The sequence below is a fragment of the Rattus norvegicus genome, chromosome 6, assembly GCF_036323735.1.
Source record: "Rattus norvegicus strain BN/NHsdMcwi chromosome 6, GRCr8, whole genome shotgun sequence".
Classification (NCBI taxonomy): domain Eukaryota; kingdom Metazoa; phylum Chordata; class Mammalia; order Rodentia; family Muridae; genus Rattus; species Rattus norvegicus.
The window spans coordinates 96,257,055-96,278,246 of NC_086024.1; the positions used below are offsets into that span (position 1 = coordinate 96,257,055).

The 21,192-nt window shown below is 46.2% G+C and overlaps 1 protein-coding gene across 10 annotated transcripts in view; it reads left to right on the top strand.

The window, feature by feature from the left end:
- Positions 1-21,192, top strand: part of Daam1 (dishevelled associated activator of morphogenesis 1) — a 160,529-nt gene that overhangs the window by 131,534 nt on the left and 7,803 nt on the right. For all 10 annotated transcript variants that reach the window (XM_063261925.1, XM_039112262.2, XM_063261924.1 and 7 more), the window contains 7 exons: positions 487-593; positions 7,407-7,491; positions 11,504-11,610; positions 13,143-13,231; positions 13,976-14,144; positions 17,248-17,355; positions 19,190-19,250. In XM_063261925.1, the coding sequence (XP_063117995.1) occupies positions 487-593; positions 7,407-7,491; positions 11,504-11,610; positions 13,143-13,231; positions 13,976-14,144; positions 17,248-17,355; positions 19,190-19,250 (726 nt within the window). The remainder of the gene's footprint in view (positions 1-486; positions 594-7,406; positions 7,492-11,503; positions 11,611-13,142; positions 13,232-13,975; positions 14,145-17,247; positions 17,356-19,189; positions 19,251-21,192) is intronic.

Genomic DNA, 21,192 nt, shown 5'->3' on the forward strand with positions numbered 1-21,192 from the left:
GGGGTTATTTCTCAACTTTCTTGACTGCTAAGGGTTGCAAATGGTTCTCGGATGAATGGACCCCATAAATGACTGGACCATTAATGGCAAGGCTCTGCTGAGCTTGATTCACAGTGACAGTTCTTCTGTCTGCTGTTCATTGAGATTTGAGGAACAAAAGAACAGCATCACGCACCGATAATTTATGCACGTTTAACATCTTCCACTTGGAGACTCTTTGTTCTTCTTAATAATGCTTTTTCAAATGTGGGTGGTCAGCTTTGTGTTGTCTCTGCCAAGTAGAGAGTGGCCTTCGTTTTGATTGCACCACCTTCAGAACATTGCCTCATCAGCTCAGCTCAGTTCGTGTGTGTGTGTGTCTGTGTGTGTGTGTGTGTGTGTGTGTGTGTGTGTGTGTGTGTGTACAGAGAATGTGGAAGAAAAGTTGTGTTAGGAGCCTGACTGTCCACATTTGACTTTGATGGATGTCTCTTGTGTTCTTTCCAGAAAGAAGCAGATGCCATTGATGACGCACTGAGTTCCAAACTTAAAGTCAAAGAGCTGTCAGTGATTGATGGTCGGAGAGCTCAGAATTGCAACATCCTTCTGTCGAGGTACTGTTGGTGCTAAATAAGCATGGCTGGGGGACCAGCTCTCCACTTAGTTTAGAACCACGTGTTTTCTGTTTAGTTTTATTCATTTTCTGCTGAAGTACAGGTCTTACAAGCCCCTTCTGTATAGGGTGAAGTGACACTTGCTGGTGTTACTTTTCCTGGAGAGATCTCTCAGACTGGATGCTGACCCTTGGTCTTTCCTTTCCAGAAGCCTAAGAAATGAACTGACTTCATTGACATCTCTTAGTTATGGACATAGTTTAGCCCTTGAGTCACACTGTCACAGAGTCAGGAGCTGTGTTCCTGCTTCTCTAGTTTGTTTTTTGGTTTTTTGTTGTTGTTTTTGTTTTGTTTTGTTTTGTCTTTGGAGACATGGCTTCTCTGTTTAATAGAGCCCTGGCTGTCCTAGACTCACTTTGTAGACCAGGCTGGCCCTGAACTCACAGAGAACCACTTGCTTCTGCTTCTGCCTCTGCTTCCTGAGTGCTGGGACTCAAGGCGTGTACCCTCTTGGCTCTATTTTGCTTTCTAATGTCACCTTTTTATATTTCAACATTACATGAGTTCATTCTCCTTTTGAACATCTTTGTTTTATAAAGATATGTAAATCTCAGTGAAATGCTAATTCAGCCTTGTTCAGAAATCTTTCTTATAACTTGTAAATTCTAAGACCTTAGAACTTGAAGTGAAAAAAGAAACTGGGAGCCTGAATCTTGATTGCAACTTCAGGCAATGTTGTAGGTCATTCTACATTTCAGGTAGCTTTGTGGTATGTCGTTAAGCAATGACAACTAATGCTAAGAGGTGCGGGAAGACACAAATGATGCTGACAGTGGGACCTAAAAGGATAAGCTGCAGACTGGGAAGGTGGCCTGTGTGCACTGGGCTGGTGGGAAGAATGGCATGTGTGCACTGGGCTGGTGGGAAGAATGGTGTGTATGCACCGGGATGGTGTAAGGTGACTCTTGGAGGGAGCTAATATGAAAAGTAGAAGCCCTTATTACTGAACTAGCCATAGACTGAGTTTCTTTGAACACAAAGAGCTGCTGCTTGGTTTCAGCATAGAAGCCTAATTGTTGGCTGGGTGTATATTATTACTTCAAGGAGCAAGTGTTTCCTTTAGTGAAAGAGAACTTGAACCTTCATGAGATCCTTGAATTTTAATACAACTTGTAAGGTAACATGAACCACCCATTTCATCTGTGCTCTGAGTGGAAGCTATAGAAATGGCCAGCCCCTTAGCCTCACTTTTCCACCATGAGCCATGCTTGAGTTAGATAAAGGTTCTGCCTTACGTTGACACCACTAGAGTGTCTATTTACTTTCTTCCATGATGCATATATTTATGTTGTTACTATTTCCCAAATAACATTTCTAATTAGAAATGTAAGTGAAGAGTTGGGGAAAGGTGTATGTTTGGTTGTGGTATTTTTTTAAAGATCTTGTGTGTTTGACTGTTTTTGCTTGCACGTATGTTTGTGTACCTTGTGCGTGCCTCGTGCCCATGGAAGTCAGAAAAGGCTGTCAGATGTCGTGGAAATGTAATGCTGAATGTTTGTGAGCCCATATGTGGGTGCCGAGAATCAAGCATTGGTCCTTTTTACTTCTGAGACACCTCCTCAAGATGTTGTTTTGTCACAACCTGAATCCCTCTGCCTCTATGCTGTGTCTTTGCTGTCCAGAGCACTTTCAACACAACACTTGACAAAGAGAGACATGACTCTGAATTTCTATGGTGTTGAAATGCTTGGAGAGTACAAACTGAGACCTCATTCCTCCTAAAGAACGTATCCCAGTGCTCAGTGCCAGCCAGGATAATTACGCAGGCTACAGAGAAGGTTACAACTCTCTCTGGCCAATTTCCCAACCCATTATCAAAGGAATTATTTTGTATCTGGGATGTGTAAATACCGATACTTCAAACGTCACAGAGCCTAAGGTAAAGTAATACAGCCCTGCATGTGTATAAACATTCTCTTTTTCTCTCCAAGACAGTTTGCCTGGAACCTAGTTAGACTGCCTATGGAAATTCTTAATAGATTACTATAGTGAGCACAACATAATGGTATGGTAAGGCTAGCAATGTAACTTCAAGTCTCAGTAAGTGATTTCATGTTAGCCATGTCAGAGCCCTTCTCTCCTTCGGGATGTCAGTGCATGTTTTCTCATTTGGTAATAGTTGTTAAAACCTCCTATGTGGCCAAGATATTTGCTGAGGTAAAAGTAAAAGAAGTTAAACTGGATTCATTTTAATTTGTGGTTTATTTCAATTTCTCGAGTTAGGAGATTTTAATCTGTCTTTCCTGGGCAATTCATTATTATATACAAAAAGCAGTTAGGGACTTGCTGCAGCAGGGTATGCACAAAAGCATGTCTGTACTTCTTAAGACAGTAGAACGTGGGGCATTTGCCTGCACGCTACTGTTCTGGGTGCCTCTACACCAGAATTTACGGTGGTGCTGTGGGTTTTGCTCTCCCCTTAAGATGGTTGAAGAGTTAATCCCCAGTGCACAGCTCAGAGCTGGACTGTAAAAGGGGATTGGATCTCAAGAGCTCTGAACATAACAATGTATTCATTCATTGATGGATGCATAATTGGATTATGTGGGTGTAAACTAGGGGAATGGACACTTGGAGGAAGGACGCCACTGGGGTACATCTGTGAGGGCATATCGTGTCTCTGGCTCCTTCCTGTCTATCTTGCTCCTTCCCAGTCCCATCCCAACACGAGCCTTTTGCTTAGCTCTGCTCTCCCTACCATGATGCTCTGCCTCACAATGGGCCCATAATGATAGGGATAAGAGACCATGAATCACAGCATCTGAAGTGACATGTGTCCCTGCTCCCTTCAACATCTTCACAACAAGTAGTTAATCACAGTGAAGAAAGCAAATCGAATGACACTGCTGCCTTTGACAGCTCGAGGCTGACTGGAGCAGAACACTGTTACTAGAGAGAAGGTGCACAGCTCAGGGCTTGCAGTGAGTGTCCTTACTGAAGAACAGAGAGCTCGGTCATACGAGACAGAAGCTCTAGCAGGACTGCTAGAGAAAGTGTGTCTCAAAGTGTGTGCACTGGAGATGTTGGAGAGTAAGGAAGGCAGTTCTAAGCAGACTTCACACTAGTAAAGCCAAACCCTGCTGTAAAAGGTGACCGTGGGATGGGCATTTGTAGTCAGTGAAGCCCGGCAGGAAAGCTTCACGTTCAGTCTTGGGCCTTTTAGGGGTCAAGTCAGCCATAATCAAGTCATAACTATAGAGTGAGGATCATGGCCACAGTAGTTCTGCAGTGGGCTAATGAGAATTAACCTCACATGCATGAAGCCCCCATGGTCACTGCTTGGCTAATGGTCATTTATATATGATAGCATCAGAGAATGGGGTTTGTTCCCAAGGAGAGCAGTGTGTTTTAATATGGTTTTAAGTTTGCTTAGTTTGAAGTGTAAGGTAAGAAGGATCGAGCATTGGTTACAAGGGAACATTGGATAGGATTCTCTTTCTATTGTCCTGGTAAGACATGTGGGGGCCAGAACTGACAGAACTGAGAAGCCTTTGGTAGGAATTGGTATTTCATTTTGTACTTAGGGACAACCAGAAATATATCAAAAATTATGTCAAGATTTTCTGACTTTCCGCACATGCAGTGCCTTTTCTCCCTGCTTATTTCCCTTGTGAAGGCAGCTGTCTGTCCATCTGTTCTCTTGTTGATGGAGGACTTATGTCACAGAATCATTACACCAACACCTATGGCAATGAAAGGCTCTGGCATATTCTCTATGTTGTGTCTTCAAATACATGCATACCCCAGTATTTGGATAGCCTTTACAGTGTCCGTATGTGCTGCAGAAGTTAGGTAAGGGGAACCGGCTGCCCACCTGGCTTAGAACCCAAAGCAGGTGACTGCTGTGCCTGCTAAGTAGGTATTTACAGCTTAAGTGACTGTGGTCACCTGACGCTCGCTCGTAAGAGCAGAAGGAAGAGAAGTTGTTCAATGGAGGGACAGCAGTACCCTGCCTATCACATGTATGAGGAGAATGGAATGGCCATGGTGTACCTCAGAATCAGAAGCCATTAAGAACTTGTCTCCCATGTGTTTATGTTTTAAAATCCAGTTTAGTGCTCGCTTCGGCAGCACATATACTAAAATCCAGTTTAATTATTTTTTATTATAATAGTTCCTCAGTAGCGTAAGCAACTTTTTCTACTGTCTGTATATGAATGGCATGTAGCAGTTTAAAATGCAGATTGCTTTAATCACCAAAACAGGCATCTCTACCTACACCATGAAAAAGGAAGGAAGGAAGGAAGGAAGGAAGGAAGGAAGGAAGGAAGGAAGGAAGGAAAGGAAGGAAGGAAGGAAGGGAGGGAGGAAGGGAGGAAGGAAGGAGACAGTCAGACAGACAGACACTCACTCAAGTGGGGTCTATATTGCAGAATGACCACTTCCTGAGTACAGCTGTTCTTTTCCCGTTCCTCTCTTGACATGGCAACCTGGGTATCATAAACTACAAAAAGCTCCTTTATTAAGTAGGAGGATCTGACTTACACCCACTGATGAGAGGCTTGATCTAGCTGTCTATCCCTAGCTTGTTCTAATTACCCCTCAATGTTCCGATTCTCCAGGCAAAGTTTTAAATACCCAAGTAAAGCAAGCTGGAGTAAATTCTATTTTAAGGTGGCTGGTTTGTTTCCTGCCAAGATCGGGCAGTGGAAGCAGACGCCTCAAGAAGAGTTGTCACCCGGCAGAACACCAAGAGCACTGCCAAGCTCTAAGAGCAGTGAACAGGCTAGAATCAGTAGGGTCCTTAAATTACAGAGATTAAAGGCTCATTCTGAGGGTGACAGATGACACCAAGAACTTCGAAGACTGAGAGCCATGCTGGGGGGCAGGTACTCTCCCCGCCTTACTCCTGAGGTAGGGTTTCTTTGTCTGATCCAGCAGGCCACGTGCATGGTGTTCCATTAACACATAAATTTTCTTAAGGACTTTTCATTAAGTCTCCTGTCTCTTTGTGGGCCACGTTGAGAGGAAGTTTAGTCCAGACAGCCTCTGGAAATTGAGGAGTATAAATATATACAATTTCAAAGACAAGCAGCCTCAGACTCCGTCCATCTGGGTACCTAGTGAAATTCAAGCCCAGGGCTTTGAGCATTGTTCTCACGAAAGGCTCAAAACAGTTTCCTCAGACTGGTGTGAAAAGGCACAGAGCTCATTTAGTTTTCTCCTATGAGCAGAACTGCCCCCACCCTCTCAAGATAGCTCAGTGGGTAACTTACCCGCGATGCGCCTAAGAACTAGCATTCAGTCCCAGGGATCCACACCGTGAAGGAGAGAACCATCCCCGCAGTTCTCCTCTGCCTTCCACATACGTGCTGTGGCACTCAGCGATGCACACACCCAGTGATAGTGAAGTGGTAAGCGAGGCTCTTCTGGCGGTGACCGTAGGCGTTTCCTAGCAGGCTGGTCTCCTTTGCTTTGTGTGCCCACACTATGGTACTGGCACTTTACTGACTCAAGAGCCTGTAATGTCCTAAAATCCAGGACTGGCCTCGACAGAGGTGATCTGGTGCTGTACAGACCTCCTGTATTCTGTTGGTCACCCAGACCAACTTGGCTAAATCGTTCCACTTAATGATGTGGATTTCCTGCTGTGTGCTGGTGCACATGCTTGAGAAGTAGTGATTGTGCCGGGATTGAAACAGCCTGCAGGAGTCTGCAGGGGCAGTCTGTCTCTACCCAGCACAGGAGTGAATGTGGCGCCGCGGCCCAGGTGAGGGGATAAGGGGGATTATACTTGTCTAGTGGACATTTTGGCATTTACTGGGTGTGGTTATTGTCACTTCCCAAAGCATTCTTTTTTTTTTTTTTTAAAGATTTATTTATTTATTATATATGAGTACACTGCCGCTGTCTTCAGACACACCAGAAGAGGGCATCTGATCCCATTACAGATGGTTGTGAGCCACCATGTGGTTGCTGGGAATTGAACTCATGACCTCTGGAAGAGCAGTCGGTGCTCTTAAACACTGAGCCATCTCTCCAGCCCCCTCCCAAAGCATTCTTATCCATCACTATATGTTACAGCACCAGACCCTTGAAAAAGAACTGGGGCACATATCCTTACCTCCACGGTGACTCTAATTGTTGGGAGGGTTGGGCTATCAACAGCAAGACTCTTATGATAGGAAACACATGCTCAACCCATCTCCCACACAAGCTGCAAGGTTGAGTGAATGCATAGAGGGTTCCATAGAAGGGTAAAGATCCCTTCCAAGTTACATCTCCTGCACCAGCCAGTGAGCAGTAATCAAACAGCATTGCCCCTGATTGCCTAGCCTCAAATTTAAATTAAATAAAATTAAATGTGTGAAAATCCCTGGCCTAGAAAGTGATCATGTATTTCGCTTTGTATATTAATGCATTCAACTCCTCACTCGCCTATATGGCTTCTAAGCTTGTCAAAATCTGTTTTTGCAGCATACCCGGAACTGCTCTGGCATACAATGAGGTCAGGGGTTGAGTGGATGTTGGGTATGAGAAGACCACTTTCCTCATCTCTCACGTTCCTTGAGGAAACTAGTGATAGAACATGGCAGCTTGTCCCCATGTCAGCAGAACATTACAGAGCCCTGAAAGAATGTTTACGCTGCTTCAAAATCCTATTTTTAGTTTCCTGTGTTGTCAGGAAATAAGCTTTTGCCGAGAATTTGAGAAAATCCATACTTGAAAACCGGCAGCTGGTGTAGCAGCGTGAGTGGTCTTGTATTAAAGTGTAACAATCCTTGTTAACAAAATAAAATATGCCTTCTCCAGGTTGAAGTTATCCAATGACGAAATCAAGCGAGCAATTCTAACAATGGATGAACAGGAGGACCTGCCCAAGGACATGTTAGAACAGGTGAGCTGCCACACAGCTTTCAGAGCCCAGGTAGTAGCAGACTTTCAGCAGCCAAGAGGATTCTGGGAAAACCTACTGTTGCTAGCAGATAATTTTCTCATCTCTGAATTACATTGCTTTAAAGGACTCTTACTCTCATTGTTTCTCAGAAAAATTGGAGGAGGAATGTCATAGGCTGTCAACAGTGGATAGGGAGTTTGCTCAGGGCTTAAGAGCACTGCTCTTCTAGAAGACCCAAGTTCATTTCCAGTCCCCATGTAGAGTGACTCAGTGCCTCACAGCACCTGTAACTCCAGCTCAAGGAGGTCCAGCACCCTTACTGCTGTCTAAAGGCACCCACGTCACATGTCAGTCGTGCTTTCTCTCCCTCCCCCACTCTGTCTCTCTTTCATAAATGAAAATGAAATGAAATCCTGAAGCAAGTCTACTAAATGCCTGGGGTCCACCCTTCTCGGACTTTGTCCCTCAGGCTTCAGGTCACCGACTGTCTTACTATCTCATACAAATCTGCTGAGCGTGTGGGAAAGGTGTTTTGAGGGAGTGTTGAAGATCCCACAAGCACTCTGAGAACAAAAACCACGCTGCAAACTATTAATTACTAAATTTGCATCTTGGTTCAGCATTCCCACAAGCACAAAAGCCACTATTAATCCCAGCACAGCCGCCTGCTGTAAGCAGCCCTACCGGTCCTATGGTAAGAGAGCTATCTCCTCACTTAGAGCTAAGTCATGCCTCTATTCATGTCTGCCATCTTGTGTCATAGATGGCAGCAAATGCCAGGTCCCTGAATGGAAAGCAGCCAGTGGTGACTCGTTCTGGAGCATTTCTGCCCAGCCACTCCGACTGTCCCAAAGCTGCTTATCTGTCTCTGTCACCCTGACCCCTTAAAACTTGAAGGTTTCTGAGCACTGTGGTGGCCATCTCAAAGTGCTTTAAGGCTGGCTATTCCCCCACCCCCCACCCCGCCCCACTCCCTTGTCCTTGGGACAGAATCTGAGTTTCGGTGATCAGGTTAAAGGTCTGTGTTTGTCAGAGCCAGGTCCACTGAAGGTCAGCCATGGGTACCAGCAACCATGACTACAGGCTGAGCATGTTCAGCTCTGAGTGTAGAAAGGGCTGTTTCAGGTCCACTTTTCATAGATTGCCCCTCTGTCTCTGTGTGCACTTTTGATGGTGGCAACAGCTTCCAAGCAAGACAGACCTGTGGCTGGACTTGTCCTGGGTGACAACCTCACAATTCCAGTGGAACAACTCTTCAAGCTGCTTTTTAAACATTCGGTTTAATTTTCAAAATGTTAATGATTTTTTTTCTTCATGTCTCCCATGGTTCTCTGTGGATGCACAGTTTAAAGTATTCTCCCAAGCAGGGATGTTTCCAGATCCCTTTTGTTCTTCTCCCCTCACTGCACGGCTGCCCCAGCTTCCAGGTGACCCCACTGTCAGGTCACTACCAGCAGTGACAAACCATGTGAAGCTGCTTTGACCCTTTTGTCCTTTGCCTCTATCCACAAAGTCACATGCCTCTAATTCTCCAGGGTCTATGTACTATGGAACTGCATCCAGCAGAATGCCCATTGAGGGAAAGCATCGCAAAGCCTGCCAAAAGGGCTTGCAGTGCAAATAAGACACACTCCAAAGAAACAAGGAAGAAAATCTGTCCACTGATGCAGCATCTGGCCAGGGACATTTTGACCTGGTCTCTCCTGATAATTCTGTGAGCTCCTCGCTCTCTGCTCAGCTCCCACGCTCTCTCTCCTCTTTCCCTCCGAATCGTAATGTCCCTCCGTCTGGTGTTCTTCCACATACCTCTCTTCAAGACACATGTCTCTCCCAGCATCCCCTTACCCCTGGGTGGAGCAGCATGAAGGCCACATGCAGTCCATGTTGCCTGTCGCTGGTGACCATGGGGCTAAGGCTGTAGCTGAGGTCGGTGAACCATTCTTCCCCGGAGGCTATCAGTTCCCAGGTGCTTTCCTAGCTACACCCTCTGGAAAACATCCACGTGCAGCCAGTTACTTGCCAGGGGACCGGGGTGGAGGGGTGGGGCACATGCCTCTTCCTGTGCTCTGGAAGTCACAGATACATGGCCTTTTCTGGATCACAGACCAGCTATAATCCTGGCAAACTGGAGAAAAGATGTCTGGAGTAGAAGGGGGCTTCCTACCTCAGAAGATAAAACTCCAAAATAAAATGAAGAGGAACACCCTTCATCTCGCTCTCTCCTCCTTGCCCTACAATGTCCCCTATGCACAGAGCATGAAGCTACATGTCCTGTTCAGGGTCGCCATTTGAACCTGGGGAAAGAAATGCCTAGAAAGCAGCATACCTGGCCAGCAGGCCTTGCTCCACTCCTTGACATATGCTCTCCTTTCTCTTCCCTTCCACCTCCTGAGGCAAGGGAGCTGTCCTTGTTCCCTGGTGCAGCTGTTCCTTTTGTCAGGAGCCCATCTGGGATGGCTACTCCCACCCTTAGCCTCAGCCTCAGCCCCAGCTGACCAAGTGTCAGTCTTCAGTGAGCGCACATACACAGCATCACTGCCTTCTCTTCCTAGCACAGTCAGAGTGTATGAAAGCTGATCTGTATCCTCCTGTTCACGCATTAGCCCGCTGTCGTCTGTCTCTTCCCCTCCTTAAAACTGTGATCGCTGGGCTGGAGAGATGGCTCAGTGGTTAAGAGCACTGACTGCTCTCCCAGAGGTCCTGAGTTCAATTCCCAGCAACCACATGGTGGCTCACAACCATCTGTAATGGGATCCGATGCCCTCTTCTGGTGTGTCTGAAGACAGCTACAGTGTACTCACATGATAGATAGATAGATAGATAGATAGATAGATAGATAGATAGATAGATAGATAGATAGATAGATCTTTAAAAGAAATTTTTTTAAAAAAGCCTGATTGCTGAGGACTTTCACAGCCTCCCTGCTGCCCAAGCCAGAGGACACTTGGCAGTTCTCTGTCTTGGTCTTGATGTCTGACATCAATGGCTGCTTACTCCATAGTGAAGCCTTCTTGCCTTGGCCCTGTGATGCTACCCAGGATTCTCCAACTGAACCTCTAGTGCCCCTCATGGGCTCCTCTTCCTCCCACCCCCATTCCCTGGGTACTGGTTTCCTCCAGCCCTGAACATATTCTCAACTGAATGCCACCTCCCAAAGATGCCTTCTCTGCAATTCCCATTCTCTCTCTCTGTGGTAGCCCCAAACCAGCTGCCTTTTAAAGATTCCAACAAATGTCTGAAAATCTATCAAAGGAGCACCTTGTTAAGGGAAGGTATCATTTCAATTTGGGGGAGGAAAAAAAGAACTGGATCTAGAAAATAACATGCATACCCAATCCCCTGCAGACACAAATGTACACAAATGTGTGCACTTTGAATGGCAGGCAGACTGCACAGGAAGTAGCTTTTCAACTTTCGGTATCACTGCTGTTTCTTCCACTTCTCATTCTCATCCTCCAAAGTAAAATGTGGAATAAACAGTACAGTTTCCACTGTTTCCTTCATTGAGCTCTACGAGGATCAGTAAGGAAGATGGGATTAAAGAAATAGAAAAAGTAAGCAAGGTGAATGAAAAACACAATGTAATTATTCATCCCACCATGGTACAGTAAGATAGTGTGTAGAACTCTGGGATTCAGAGAACCAAGGTTCCTGTCAACTACGCACACTTGCTCTGCCATGCCGGCCGAGGTTACTGAATGTCTCTGGAACTCATGCTCTTCTGATGACAGGGTTTACTCTCTGGGGTCCCACCAGGGCATCCACATGAAGTAGATTCTGGTGGGAATTGTCACCAGTCCTTATCTGAATGGAAAATGATTCTCAGATCAATTTAAAACAGCTATCAGGTCAACATCTAAATAACCATTCCTTATGCCTTGCTCGCCAGTTGGCAGTGCTTGTAACTTAAGAAAAAAAAATTAAAATTTCATGTTTAGCTGAAAGAATAAAAGCCTACCACAGAGACTTTTTCTAACCCTCTGCTTTAATTCTCGTGCACGTGCACTTTCAGCTTTTGAAATTCGTGCCTGAGAAAAGCGACATTGACCTGCTAGAAGAACATAAACATGAGTTGGACCGGATGGCCAAGGCTGATCGCTTCCTGTTTGAGATGAGCAGGTGAGTTGGAAGACACTGGACATGAAACATCCCCTTTGCCTCAGTAAGGGAATTACTAAACCTCAGTTCAAGATGAACAGCTTGAGCCAGTCACCTGTCTGGCAGCATTTTTTAGTTGTAAAATCTTTCCAAATATGAGCTGTGTGGAATGTGTTCCTCACTTGTGGGGGAGTTCTTGTCCCAATGAGCCAGCATCCAAACATCCTCACAGCTGTCCTGTAGGCCTCTGGGCCCCTGTGCTCCAGTCTTATCGTGCTATAGTGTTCCCTGGATCCAATCATAGTCATTCTCACCAACGCTTTGATAGTATCAGCATCTAATACCTTGACATCTCAGGTGTATTATAAATTAGAGGGAGATGACAAGTTTGTTGAAAAATAGGAGGAAGTGGGATCACAGGTTCTGGCAATGAGTAAGACACAGGCAAACATCACTAATCAGTCATGACAGTCTCCCATGGAGCCTTAGCAAGCTTTCTGAACCCTTTTCCAGAAACCCCCTGGGGCAGCCACTGCTCTGTAATTGGGTTTGGCATGTGAGCTTAGTCTCTTTGCCATTCCAGGTCGAGTGAACTGATTCCATACTAGAGAAGGACCAGTAGCCCCTGAGGCAGAGCTCTTCCCCTCAGTGCCATGAGCCTGTAGATACTGCCAAGGGGAGTCTGCCCCTCATTCTCCATTCCTGCTGTGGTCAGGTTTAGTTCTGTATTATTCCCACACAACTAGCCATTTCGGAGACTACTGCTGAAGAAAAGAAAACTTTGGGGTTTCGACGCTATGCCCTGCAGCCCTCAGTGTAGGCAAGCTAGTGACTACCAGAAGTAGTTGTTGCTTCTCAAGCATGTCCAGATCTTTACAAGTGTTTTCTCATCCCTGACTGTAGAGACTTCCAGAAGAGAAGTATGTTTTCATCTACCCACAGGAGAAAGGAATCCCAGATGGGTCTCACTCAGGGTCACCTACTAAGAGGCATATCTGGGCTGCAAACCTAGGTCTTTGGGGGTTACACGGTGGTATTAGAAAGGAAGCTGACCCCTGGACCTTCTGTAATGAGCAGGTTAAACATGAGTTTCAGAAGCTTCATGAGAAGGAACGCTGCAACACCCCACCCACCCCCAACCCCAAGGAGCAGCAAGGCTCTTGTAGCTTCCCTACAGATAGAGGCTAGCAGTTCCCTGGCTCCTCTCAGCGCTATCTGGAAGGCTAAGCTTGCTGGCCTTCGGGAGACTAGCTTAGCCAGCTGATTGTAAAGCAAAAGGTTCAGGAATGAGAATGAGGACTGTATGATTGGGACAAGTCTTTGTAGCCTTGCCAAAGGCCAGACTGTGAAAAGTTAAGAGTCTTGAGAGAAGTGGGGGAAGTGGAGAGTCTACATTTTGAATCCTTTCATCTCCTCTGTTTTCACAAGAGCCATGGGTACCCTGAGGGAAGTTTGAAGTGAAGGGCCCTAGGCAGTCACCCAAATACCCCATGCTGATTCGAGAGAAATGGGCCCTCATACTGAGTGCTAATCAACCCACCTTGCTCTTACAGAATTAATCATTACCAGCAACGACTGCAATCACTGTACTTCAAAAAGAAGTTTGCAGAGCGTGTGGCCGAAGTGAAGCCCAAAGTAGAAGGTAAGGTCAGACCGCTTAGCAGGAAATATTGTTTGTCTCAAGAGCCCAAAGTAAACAACTGCTTCTTTTGAAATGCCAATGGATGGTCATATAAGGTCTCTGTCTTGCACACCCTGGCCTGGCCTGGGGCCTGGAGCTCCTGCACATGGCCTGAGCTTCTCCTAGGGACTGGGGTTTTGACCACATGAACATGGCTAAGGAATGAATTTGCCACTCCTAGCGTGGAGCCTATAATTAGCATTCTCGTAGCCGTGCCTTCCTAGGATTTTCTAAGGGTGGAGTTTAGGCTGCTATGTTTGAGATGTGGATGACACTAAAGATCAGTTACAGAACGTACAGTGGAGTCAGAATCGTGAGTTCCAACTCCTGATGTAACACCGGCGAACCATGCACAACAACCGACCAGTTCTGTCAGCAGACTCATTCACTCATCGGACTCACAAGAGGCAATGCAGTTTGCAAGGGAAGGCTGGAAACAGACTTGCTCTGCTGTCTGTTCTGTTCCTAAGTGCTTACGGTTGGGGAGTCAGTCCTGAGAAGGGCTGGGAAAGGAAAGGAAGTCTTCCATTCTCTCTGGCACCTCCTGCCATGGCAGCTGTTAGCTGTGCTTTCTGATCTGCATGTTTCGAAAGTGCTTGGTCACAGTGTAGTGACCCCGAGTGTCTGTTAAGATGTGTTGCTCTAGGACAGAGAGGCCGAAAGCCTTAGCCATAACCAGTGTGTTCTGGGCATCTTGCTCCACAGCGATCCGCTCCAGCTCAGAGGAGGTACTCAGGAGCAGTGCCCTCAAGCAGCTCCTGGAGGTGGTTCTGGCTTTTGGAAATTATATGAATAAAGGACAAAGAGGCAATGCATATGGATTCAAGATCTCCAGCCTCAACAAGATTGCAGATACAAAATCCAGTATTGACAAGTAAGTGTGTGCCCCTCCATCGTTTGGGGCATTTGGGTGCTCTGAGTGTGTGAGTTGCCCACCTGGACCCTGCAGCCTTGGGCTTTTGACCACGCTCCTGCTCTTCCGTTCCTCTCACAAGCAGAGGCAGCCCTCAGGCTCCTGGGTCCTTCATCTATTTTCTCTGCATAGGGACACTGTCTAGTCCAGTGGTTCTCAACTCCCTCATATGTTCTTCCTGTTATGTTGACCCCCAACCATAACATTATTTTGTTGCTACTTCATAACTGTAATTTTCTGGTTATGAATTGTAATGTAAATATCTGATATTCAACCCTCAGATAAGAACCACTGATCTATTCCAAGGTAGCTAACTAACTCGTGTGGCTGGTGCAGTGCCTCAGTGGGTAAGAGTGCTTTCCCCAAGACTGAGGGCCTGACTCCCACGAGTTGTCTTCTGACCCAAACATACATGCTATTTCAGGTGCGTACACACACATACACACCAAAATTAAGTAAATAAATAAATGTAAAGTTTTTAAACTTTTAAGTATAGTGTATCATACTAAAGAGAAGCCACTGATGGACCTCTACACAGCCAAAACCAAGTCACAGCCCTTCCTGCTCTGGAGGTCTCGTGACCTCTGTAGTTTCTCCCCTCCACAGAGAACTGTGTTTCAGAGAGAGGAGAAACTGGACAGCCGGGGAATGTCTCAGCGCCAGGCTGGTCTAACAGCCTTGTGAAGGTAGTCGCATTTAGCTGCACATCCCGAGGCTCATTAAGATGTGTCTGTCCTAGGATGTGCACAGCACCACAGCTGAGGTAAACAGTCTGCTTAGAAGTGCTAAGGTGCCAGCTCCTAGTGTCCTGAGCAGGTAGGGTCATCACGCACATTAACCCTCGTTTGCCCAAGAGCTTTGTTTCTCTGAGCTTCTCACTGGCTTCAAAGGAACTTGCACAATTCTTCCTAAGGTAAAGCTTCTCAGAACCAAATCCTTTTAGCATGACGGACCGCTCGCCCCAATTACTCCTCACTAATGAGACTTCTTGCCCTATATTTCCTATAGGGTTAGTGAAGCATAGTGCATAGCAAGCAGCCCATAGCGTACAGCAGCCCTTGGTCTGTGATAAAAGAAGCAAGCCATGTGTTAAGCTGTTATTTTTACATCATGGAGACAGAGTGCTGTTGTGTTATATAAAACCCCGCTGTCCTTTCCTTAGCGGGAGCCCCCAGTGCTTTTTGGACCACTTTCACATTTGATTGTCACAATAGCTTGTCAGTGGCAGGGCCAAGTTACTTACCAGGAGTTGTCAGATAAGAAAACCAAAGCAATGTCAAGTGGCTCATTTTGCTGTCCCACCCCCCCCCCCCCAGCCTGGTCGAGGATTTAACCCCTGATCTGCAGGTCTCCACAGTGCTGTGCTTTTCCCACTTGGGAGTGGGGGGGGGGGGGTGAGGGGGTAAGGGTTGGGGGTGGGATCTTGTTTGCAGGCTGTTATGGGGACCTGCACCCTCTTATTTGCATATAAAGAGCAGCTGTCTTTGAAAGGACACCATCTCTTCACCTTCCCACAATGCATGCATGCACCCAAACGCATGCAAAGTCAGTATCCACCCATCCTTCGCCTTCTGATAATTTGGTACTTACATGGTGTCTGCTTATTAAAGTGACTATAGAATTTACACAAACAAGTTTTCTCAAAAGAATAAATAAAACTTATTTCCAATCTTTTTTCTCTTCTGACTGCTTCTGAATGAAGGTAGTTCCCAGCAGGTACAATGCCCTAGTGGAGTGGTTGGCCAGGGAGCAGTCATGCATTCACTTGAGTCAACTATACACGTGACCGTGCAGTCAGCACAAAGAGGCTGATTCAGTAGCCACCAGGACCATCCAGATGTGTGGCTGTTCAGCTGTTCACTCTCAAGTGGTTTTGGGCAAATGAGGTGTTATTTGGACAGCAAAGACATGTGGAAGCCTTGTCTGGGTTTAATTTCTAAAAACATTAAATAGTCCAATTAAGTTAGTGGAGATTTCTCTAAATAAAAAAAAAAAAAAAAACATCTCTCTAAAATAATGAAGAAAATAGCATTATTGTGACAGTTAGTGGTGTTTCGTTTCCACTTTCAGCCCTTAAAAGAGAAGCTCAGGACAGAGAGGTAGGTTCTATAAACAGTAAAACTTCAATAATAAGATGTAGCAAGCTCACAGAATCCTGAGAGGCCAGAAGTATTGGCCACTGTTTTGCTTTAGTGGAAACGTTTCTAAATACTGATAGGAACAAAAATAAGGGGGAAAAAAAAACCTACTTGAGCCCTTGACCTGGGAACAGGGTTGTGTTGTCAGGTAAAGCCACAGAGCACTGGAAATGCTTTACATTTTATGGGAAAAAAATTGTTGGGCAACTCTGATTCGCTTTGGTGCAGGTGGCTGCGGAATAGCGGCTTCACCTTGTAAACTTACAAACTGCCTAGATTGTAGAAATGTTACTAAAAATGTATTTGTATACCTGTAACCATCACAACTTTGACAGATGAGTAGCTCTTTGTCTAAGCCAGACTTACCAGAGAATTTCAACAAATATCCATGCCTGGCCCCACCTCATCCCAATTATGGTGTTGGCCCAGGCATCTGGAGTCCAGGTGACTATGATGTGCAGTAGAATTGGTGACAGCGGGACCAGACTAACACGGCTTTGCCTGATACCATTATCAGACACCCCCTTTCCCGATCTAGGTCAGTCAAGGTTCAATCCTGTCATCACCAGACAGGAAAATGGCACCAACAGCTGTTATACCTACTAAGGGTCATCAAGTTAAGAGCTGAAGAGCTGCTAAAATTAGAAGTGATTTCACAGCTGCAGGGATGCTACAGACGTGATGGCAGTCACGGTACACTTGAAGCATCTGCTCTGGAATGGGCGCCCTGTGCATGAAACCTTAAGTGAGCATCACCGAAAACCACAGCAGCGAGTTGTTCTAGACTTGCAAACAGCTGCTCTCCTTGATGGGTTCAACAACTGTTCTCACGCCACGCTACCAATTCTGAGTGTATGCCGGGCCTTGCCCCTGAATATATAAACCATATTAATGACATTGCATGTTCTCCTTTTCTTCAATCTTAGGAACATTACCCTCTTGCACTATCTAATAACCATTGTGGAGAATAAGTACCCCAAGGTCCTGAATCTCAGCGAAGAGTTGCGGGATATTCCTCAAGCAGCGAAAGTGAAGTAAGTACAAGGACGGCCCTGCCAGCTGGACTTCAGAGCAGCCCACTCGGCTGGCACTGCATTGACGTGTAAACGCTTGAAGTGGCCCTCTCCTTCCTTCCCTCTGACCTTTGTGCATAGAAAGTTTGAACCACAGCCAAATTATCCGAAGGCATTAGAGAATGTATACTGTTGTAGTATCCTTCGGAACACCCATGGCCCTGCTGTGTAAAACCTGACCTTCTTAGAGTATAGCTAACAGCTAGGCCTCTTGGCCTCTGACTCAGGAAACAGAGGCCAGACTGCAAGTGCAATTCCTGCCTGGGCTACAAAGTGAGGTCAAGGCTGGCCTGGACAACCTAGTGCAACCGTCTCAACCAAAAGTAAACCGAAGGCCGGCCATGCTGCCGAGTGGTAGAGCACCTGCCTACTTGTGAGGCCACAGGGTTGGTCTCACGAATGCTTCTGAAGAGCAGCTCTTCTGAACGAACACAGGTAACCCTGAGTCAGAGGAGGACTCCAGGGGAAGCAAATGGAAGGTCTGGAAGGTCTCCGTGTGAGGGGGCCAACAGTCATCTTCACAGATGCGCACTCCTTGGAACCAAGCAGCCCTTTAATGGGAAGCAGTCCTTATGCAAATCAAGAAACTAAAAATAAAATGGGAAGTTGCCAAACTTTCCCTACAAATCTTGTGCTGTGTTTCAGATGGAAATAGGCAGCTTCCCACACTCTCCTCCCTCCCTTCTGACAGGCTGCGCCTTTTGCTATGAATATACCACCTAGAATGAGTGGGCTTGTTCTCTCTGTGTGTAGACCTTGGTATAAGAAACAGAGTAGGTAACACAAGAAATTAATCTATTTGAGTGAATGGACTATTGGCAAGCTCTTTGATATGGTGGGGGTTGTGAGAATTGAGCTTTAATCTTTAATGTTTAAAAGCTGTGAAACAGAAAGCATAGGAAAGGCCCAGGAATCTTTCTCCACTAAAAACAAAGAAGACAGTAAAATGAAAAGAAACCCGGACAGCTCTCAGAAAATGCCTGCTGATTGCTGCTAAGTACACTTCACACTGCTGCAGTCATGGGGAGCTTCAGAGTCCTGACTGAATGAGGGTCTTTTCTCCTTTCTTTTTCTTTTTTAAAGATTTATTTATTATAAATACACTGTAGCTGTCTTCAGACACACCAGAAGAGGGAATCAGATCCTATTACAGATGGTTGCGAGCCACCATGTGGTTGCTGGGAATTGAACTCAGGACCTCTGGAAGAGCAGTCAGTGCTCTTAACCACTGAGCCATCTCTCCAGCCCCTGAATGAGGTTCTTACCCAGACGTGTCAAACACTCATTTCTACAGACTGCAACTAGCTGAAGCAAAGGTGTTCTGTGATTCAGACATAAAATATTTTGGGGAGACATTTTTCTTCTGCTATTTTTAACTTAAATATACCTGCTGGCAGAGGAAAACAAAAAATGTACAGAAAAATTAAAATTATATACATAAGTTACATTTTTTAAATGCTGTAGCTTTTGTGAGTCTGAGAATGAAAGGTAGGGATTTTTTTATTTTATCATAGTTATTAGTGTGCATGTGTGCATACACACATGTATGTGTGTACATATGTATGCTCTATGACAGCCTTTGGGAGTCCTAACTGTTTTCCCCTACTGTGTGAGTCCTTAGGAGTAAACTGGGGCTGTCAGGCTTGGCAGCAAGCACCTTTCCCCACTGAGCCATCCCACTGTCCCAGAAATACAGTTTATAAGCTAAACGTATGCCTGCCTCCAAGCATGAACTATCTCAAGCAAATGTATTACTCCTGGAAGCTGACTGCTAAGATGTCACTCTCTCCAACAGCATGACTGAGCTGGACAAAGAGATCAGCACCTTGAGGAGTGGCCTGAAAGCTGTGGAGACGGTGAGTACCTGCTCCCCACCATACCCGCCAGCCTCTTCACTACTTTGCTGGTGTGCAGACCTCAAGCCCAGGAGTGCCTTTGGCATGTGCTCTGACCAGCATAAACATGATTCTGTGAGAGTGACCACAAAGAAGCAGGCACAATCTGTGCCCAGGGTAGGAACTCAGTTTCATGCAGCCAAATGTCCTGAGTGGCTCGATGCAGTGGGAGCCGGAAGTGGTCGAGGAGGGTCACCAATTCACCGAGGAGGCAGGCCTTAGAATGACTGAGTAGACCAGGTGAGGCTATCTTCTATTTTCATGTTCTATTACCGTTTGATGTGACATTCCACAGGCTGATGGGAACCTCTCTGCTACTTCCAAACTGGTCCTTTGGTGAGTCTTCACCAAACACATGCTAGGGTATCGAATATTGTGTCCAAGGCACAAGGTCATAGTGACCCAGAGTCCCTGCTTTCCAATGCTGCAATGAGAGCAGCCAGTTCCCTCAGCAGGACCCTGTCAAGATAAGTGTGGTGATCAAAGAGGAACCTGATGAAAGGGCTGGACTGGGGCTAGCCTGGAGGCTTGTGATTGACTGGCATGTCCTGGAGGAAGTGCTCCTACTAGAGGAGATGAACTCCAGCTATGGCTTAGAAGCAGGATGGTGTGAAAAGGTACAAAGGAGGGAGGCTGCCCAGGTACAGAGGATAAAAGGGAGCCACAGGAATGTGTGGAAGACAGAGGAGTCAGAAGAATGTAGCACAGTAGAGCTAGGACGCCACCATCACAGTGTCTGCACGAATGTGGCTGCCAGGGACCGAGTCCAGGGATGGGAGCCACACTCACAGCCCTGCCCAGTTGGCTGGATCTGTACTGGGTGAGGTTACTGATTCAGAAGCAGTCTGAAATTTGCACCTCCCTTAAATACCTTGTAGGTAATTTATCACCAAATGCCAAGGTACCCTCCTTTCTCTTGTTTTAATCACAAAACTATATCCTAGACACTGTTAAATTCCTTGAAGACATAATACTAATTAAAAAATGTTTCCACTAAGGATCAGGAACATGTTTTTGAGGAGTTGAGGACTGAGTTACAGCAATTCTATTATGAACACCCAGACCAGACATTTCTCCATGGATTTTGAGAAGGCCCAGCCTGGCAGGGATGCTTGCTAACTCCAGCAGTCACCTTCTCCTTCTCCTGTAGACTTCTTGAGACCCAAGCAGCAGTTGTGCCGTCCCTAAGCCAGGAGATGGACTCTCTCGCACCTTGTGTCAGAAGGCCACCAGGTCAAGGTGGTCTTCCCAGGACACACTGTGGCTTTGCTTGCTAAGGCATAGTTGTACTACATCTCCTGAGTGGTGTATACTGACTGCATCCTGTTCTAACAGTAAAGGGACCACAGAAGCTGTCTATGGTAGGGTTTCTTTGTGCCATGGTTAACTCCATGACCAAAATCAGCTTTGGGAGGAGAGGGTTTATTTTAGTTACATTTCCATGCCATAGCTCGTCATCAATAGGAGTCAGGGCAAGAACTCAAGACAGGGCCAGCAACAGCAGCCAGGAACAAAGCAGAGGCCATGAGGCAATGCTGCTCGCTGGCTTGGCCCTCATGGCTTGCTCAGCTTGCTTAGCTTGCTTTTTCACACCACCCAGGACCTCCTGCCCAGGGCTCTCAGAGCCCACAAAGAGCTGTGACTTCCCATAGCAATCATTAGTCAAAACAATGCCCAAAGACATGTGTGCGGGCCAGGGTGGTGCGGGCATCTTCTCATTGATGATCCCTTCTCCCTAAATGACCCTGGCTTTTATCAAGTTAGTGAAGTCACCAGCTAGGACAGAAGCCTGTCTCTGCACCTGCAGCCGAAATGTCAGTCTACAACTGGACACACGAGGAAGCAGCAGAGCTTGACTCACCCGGATATTCGTGTGTCCTAACTGTGTTTTGTCCAAGTCAGT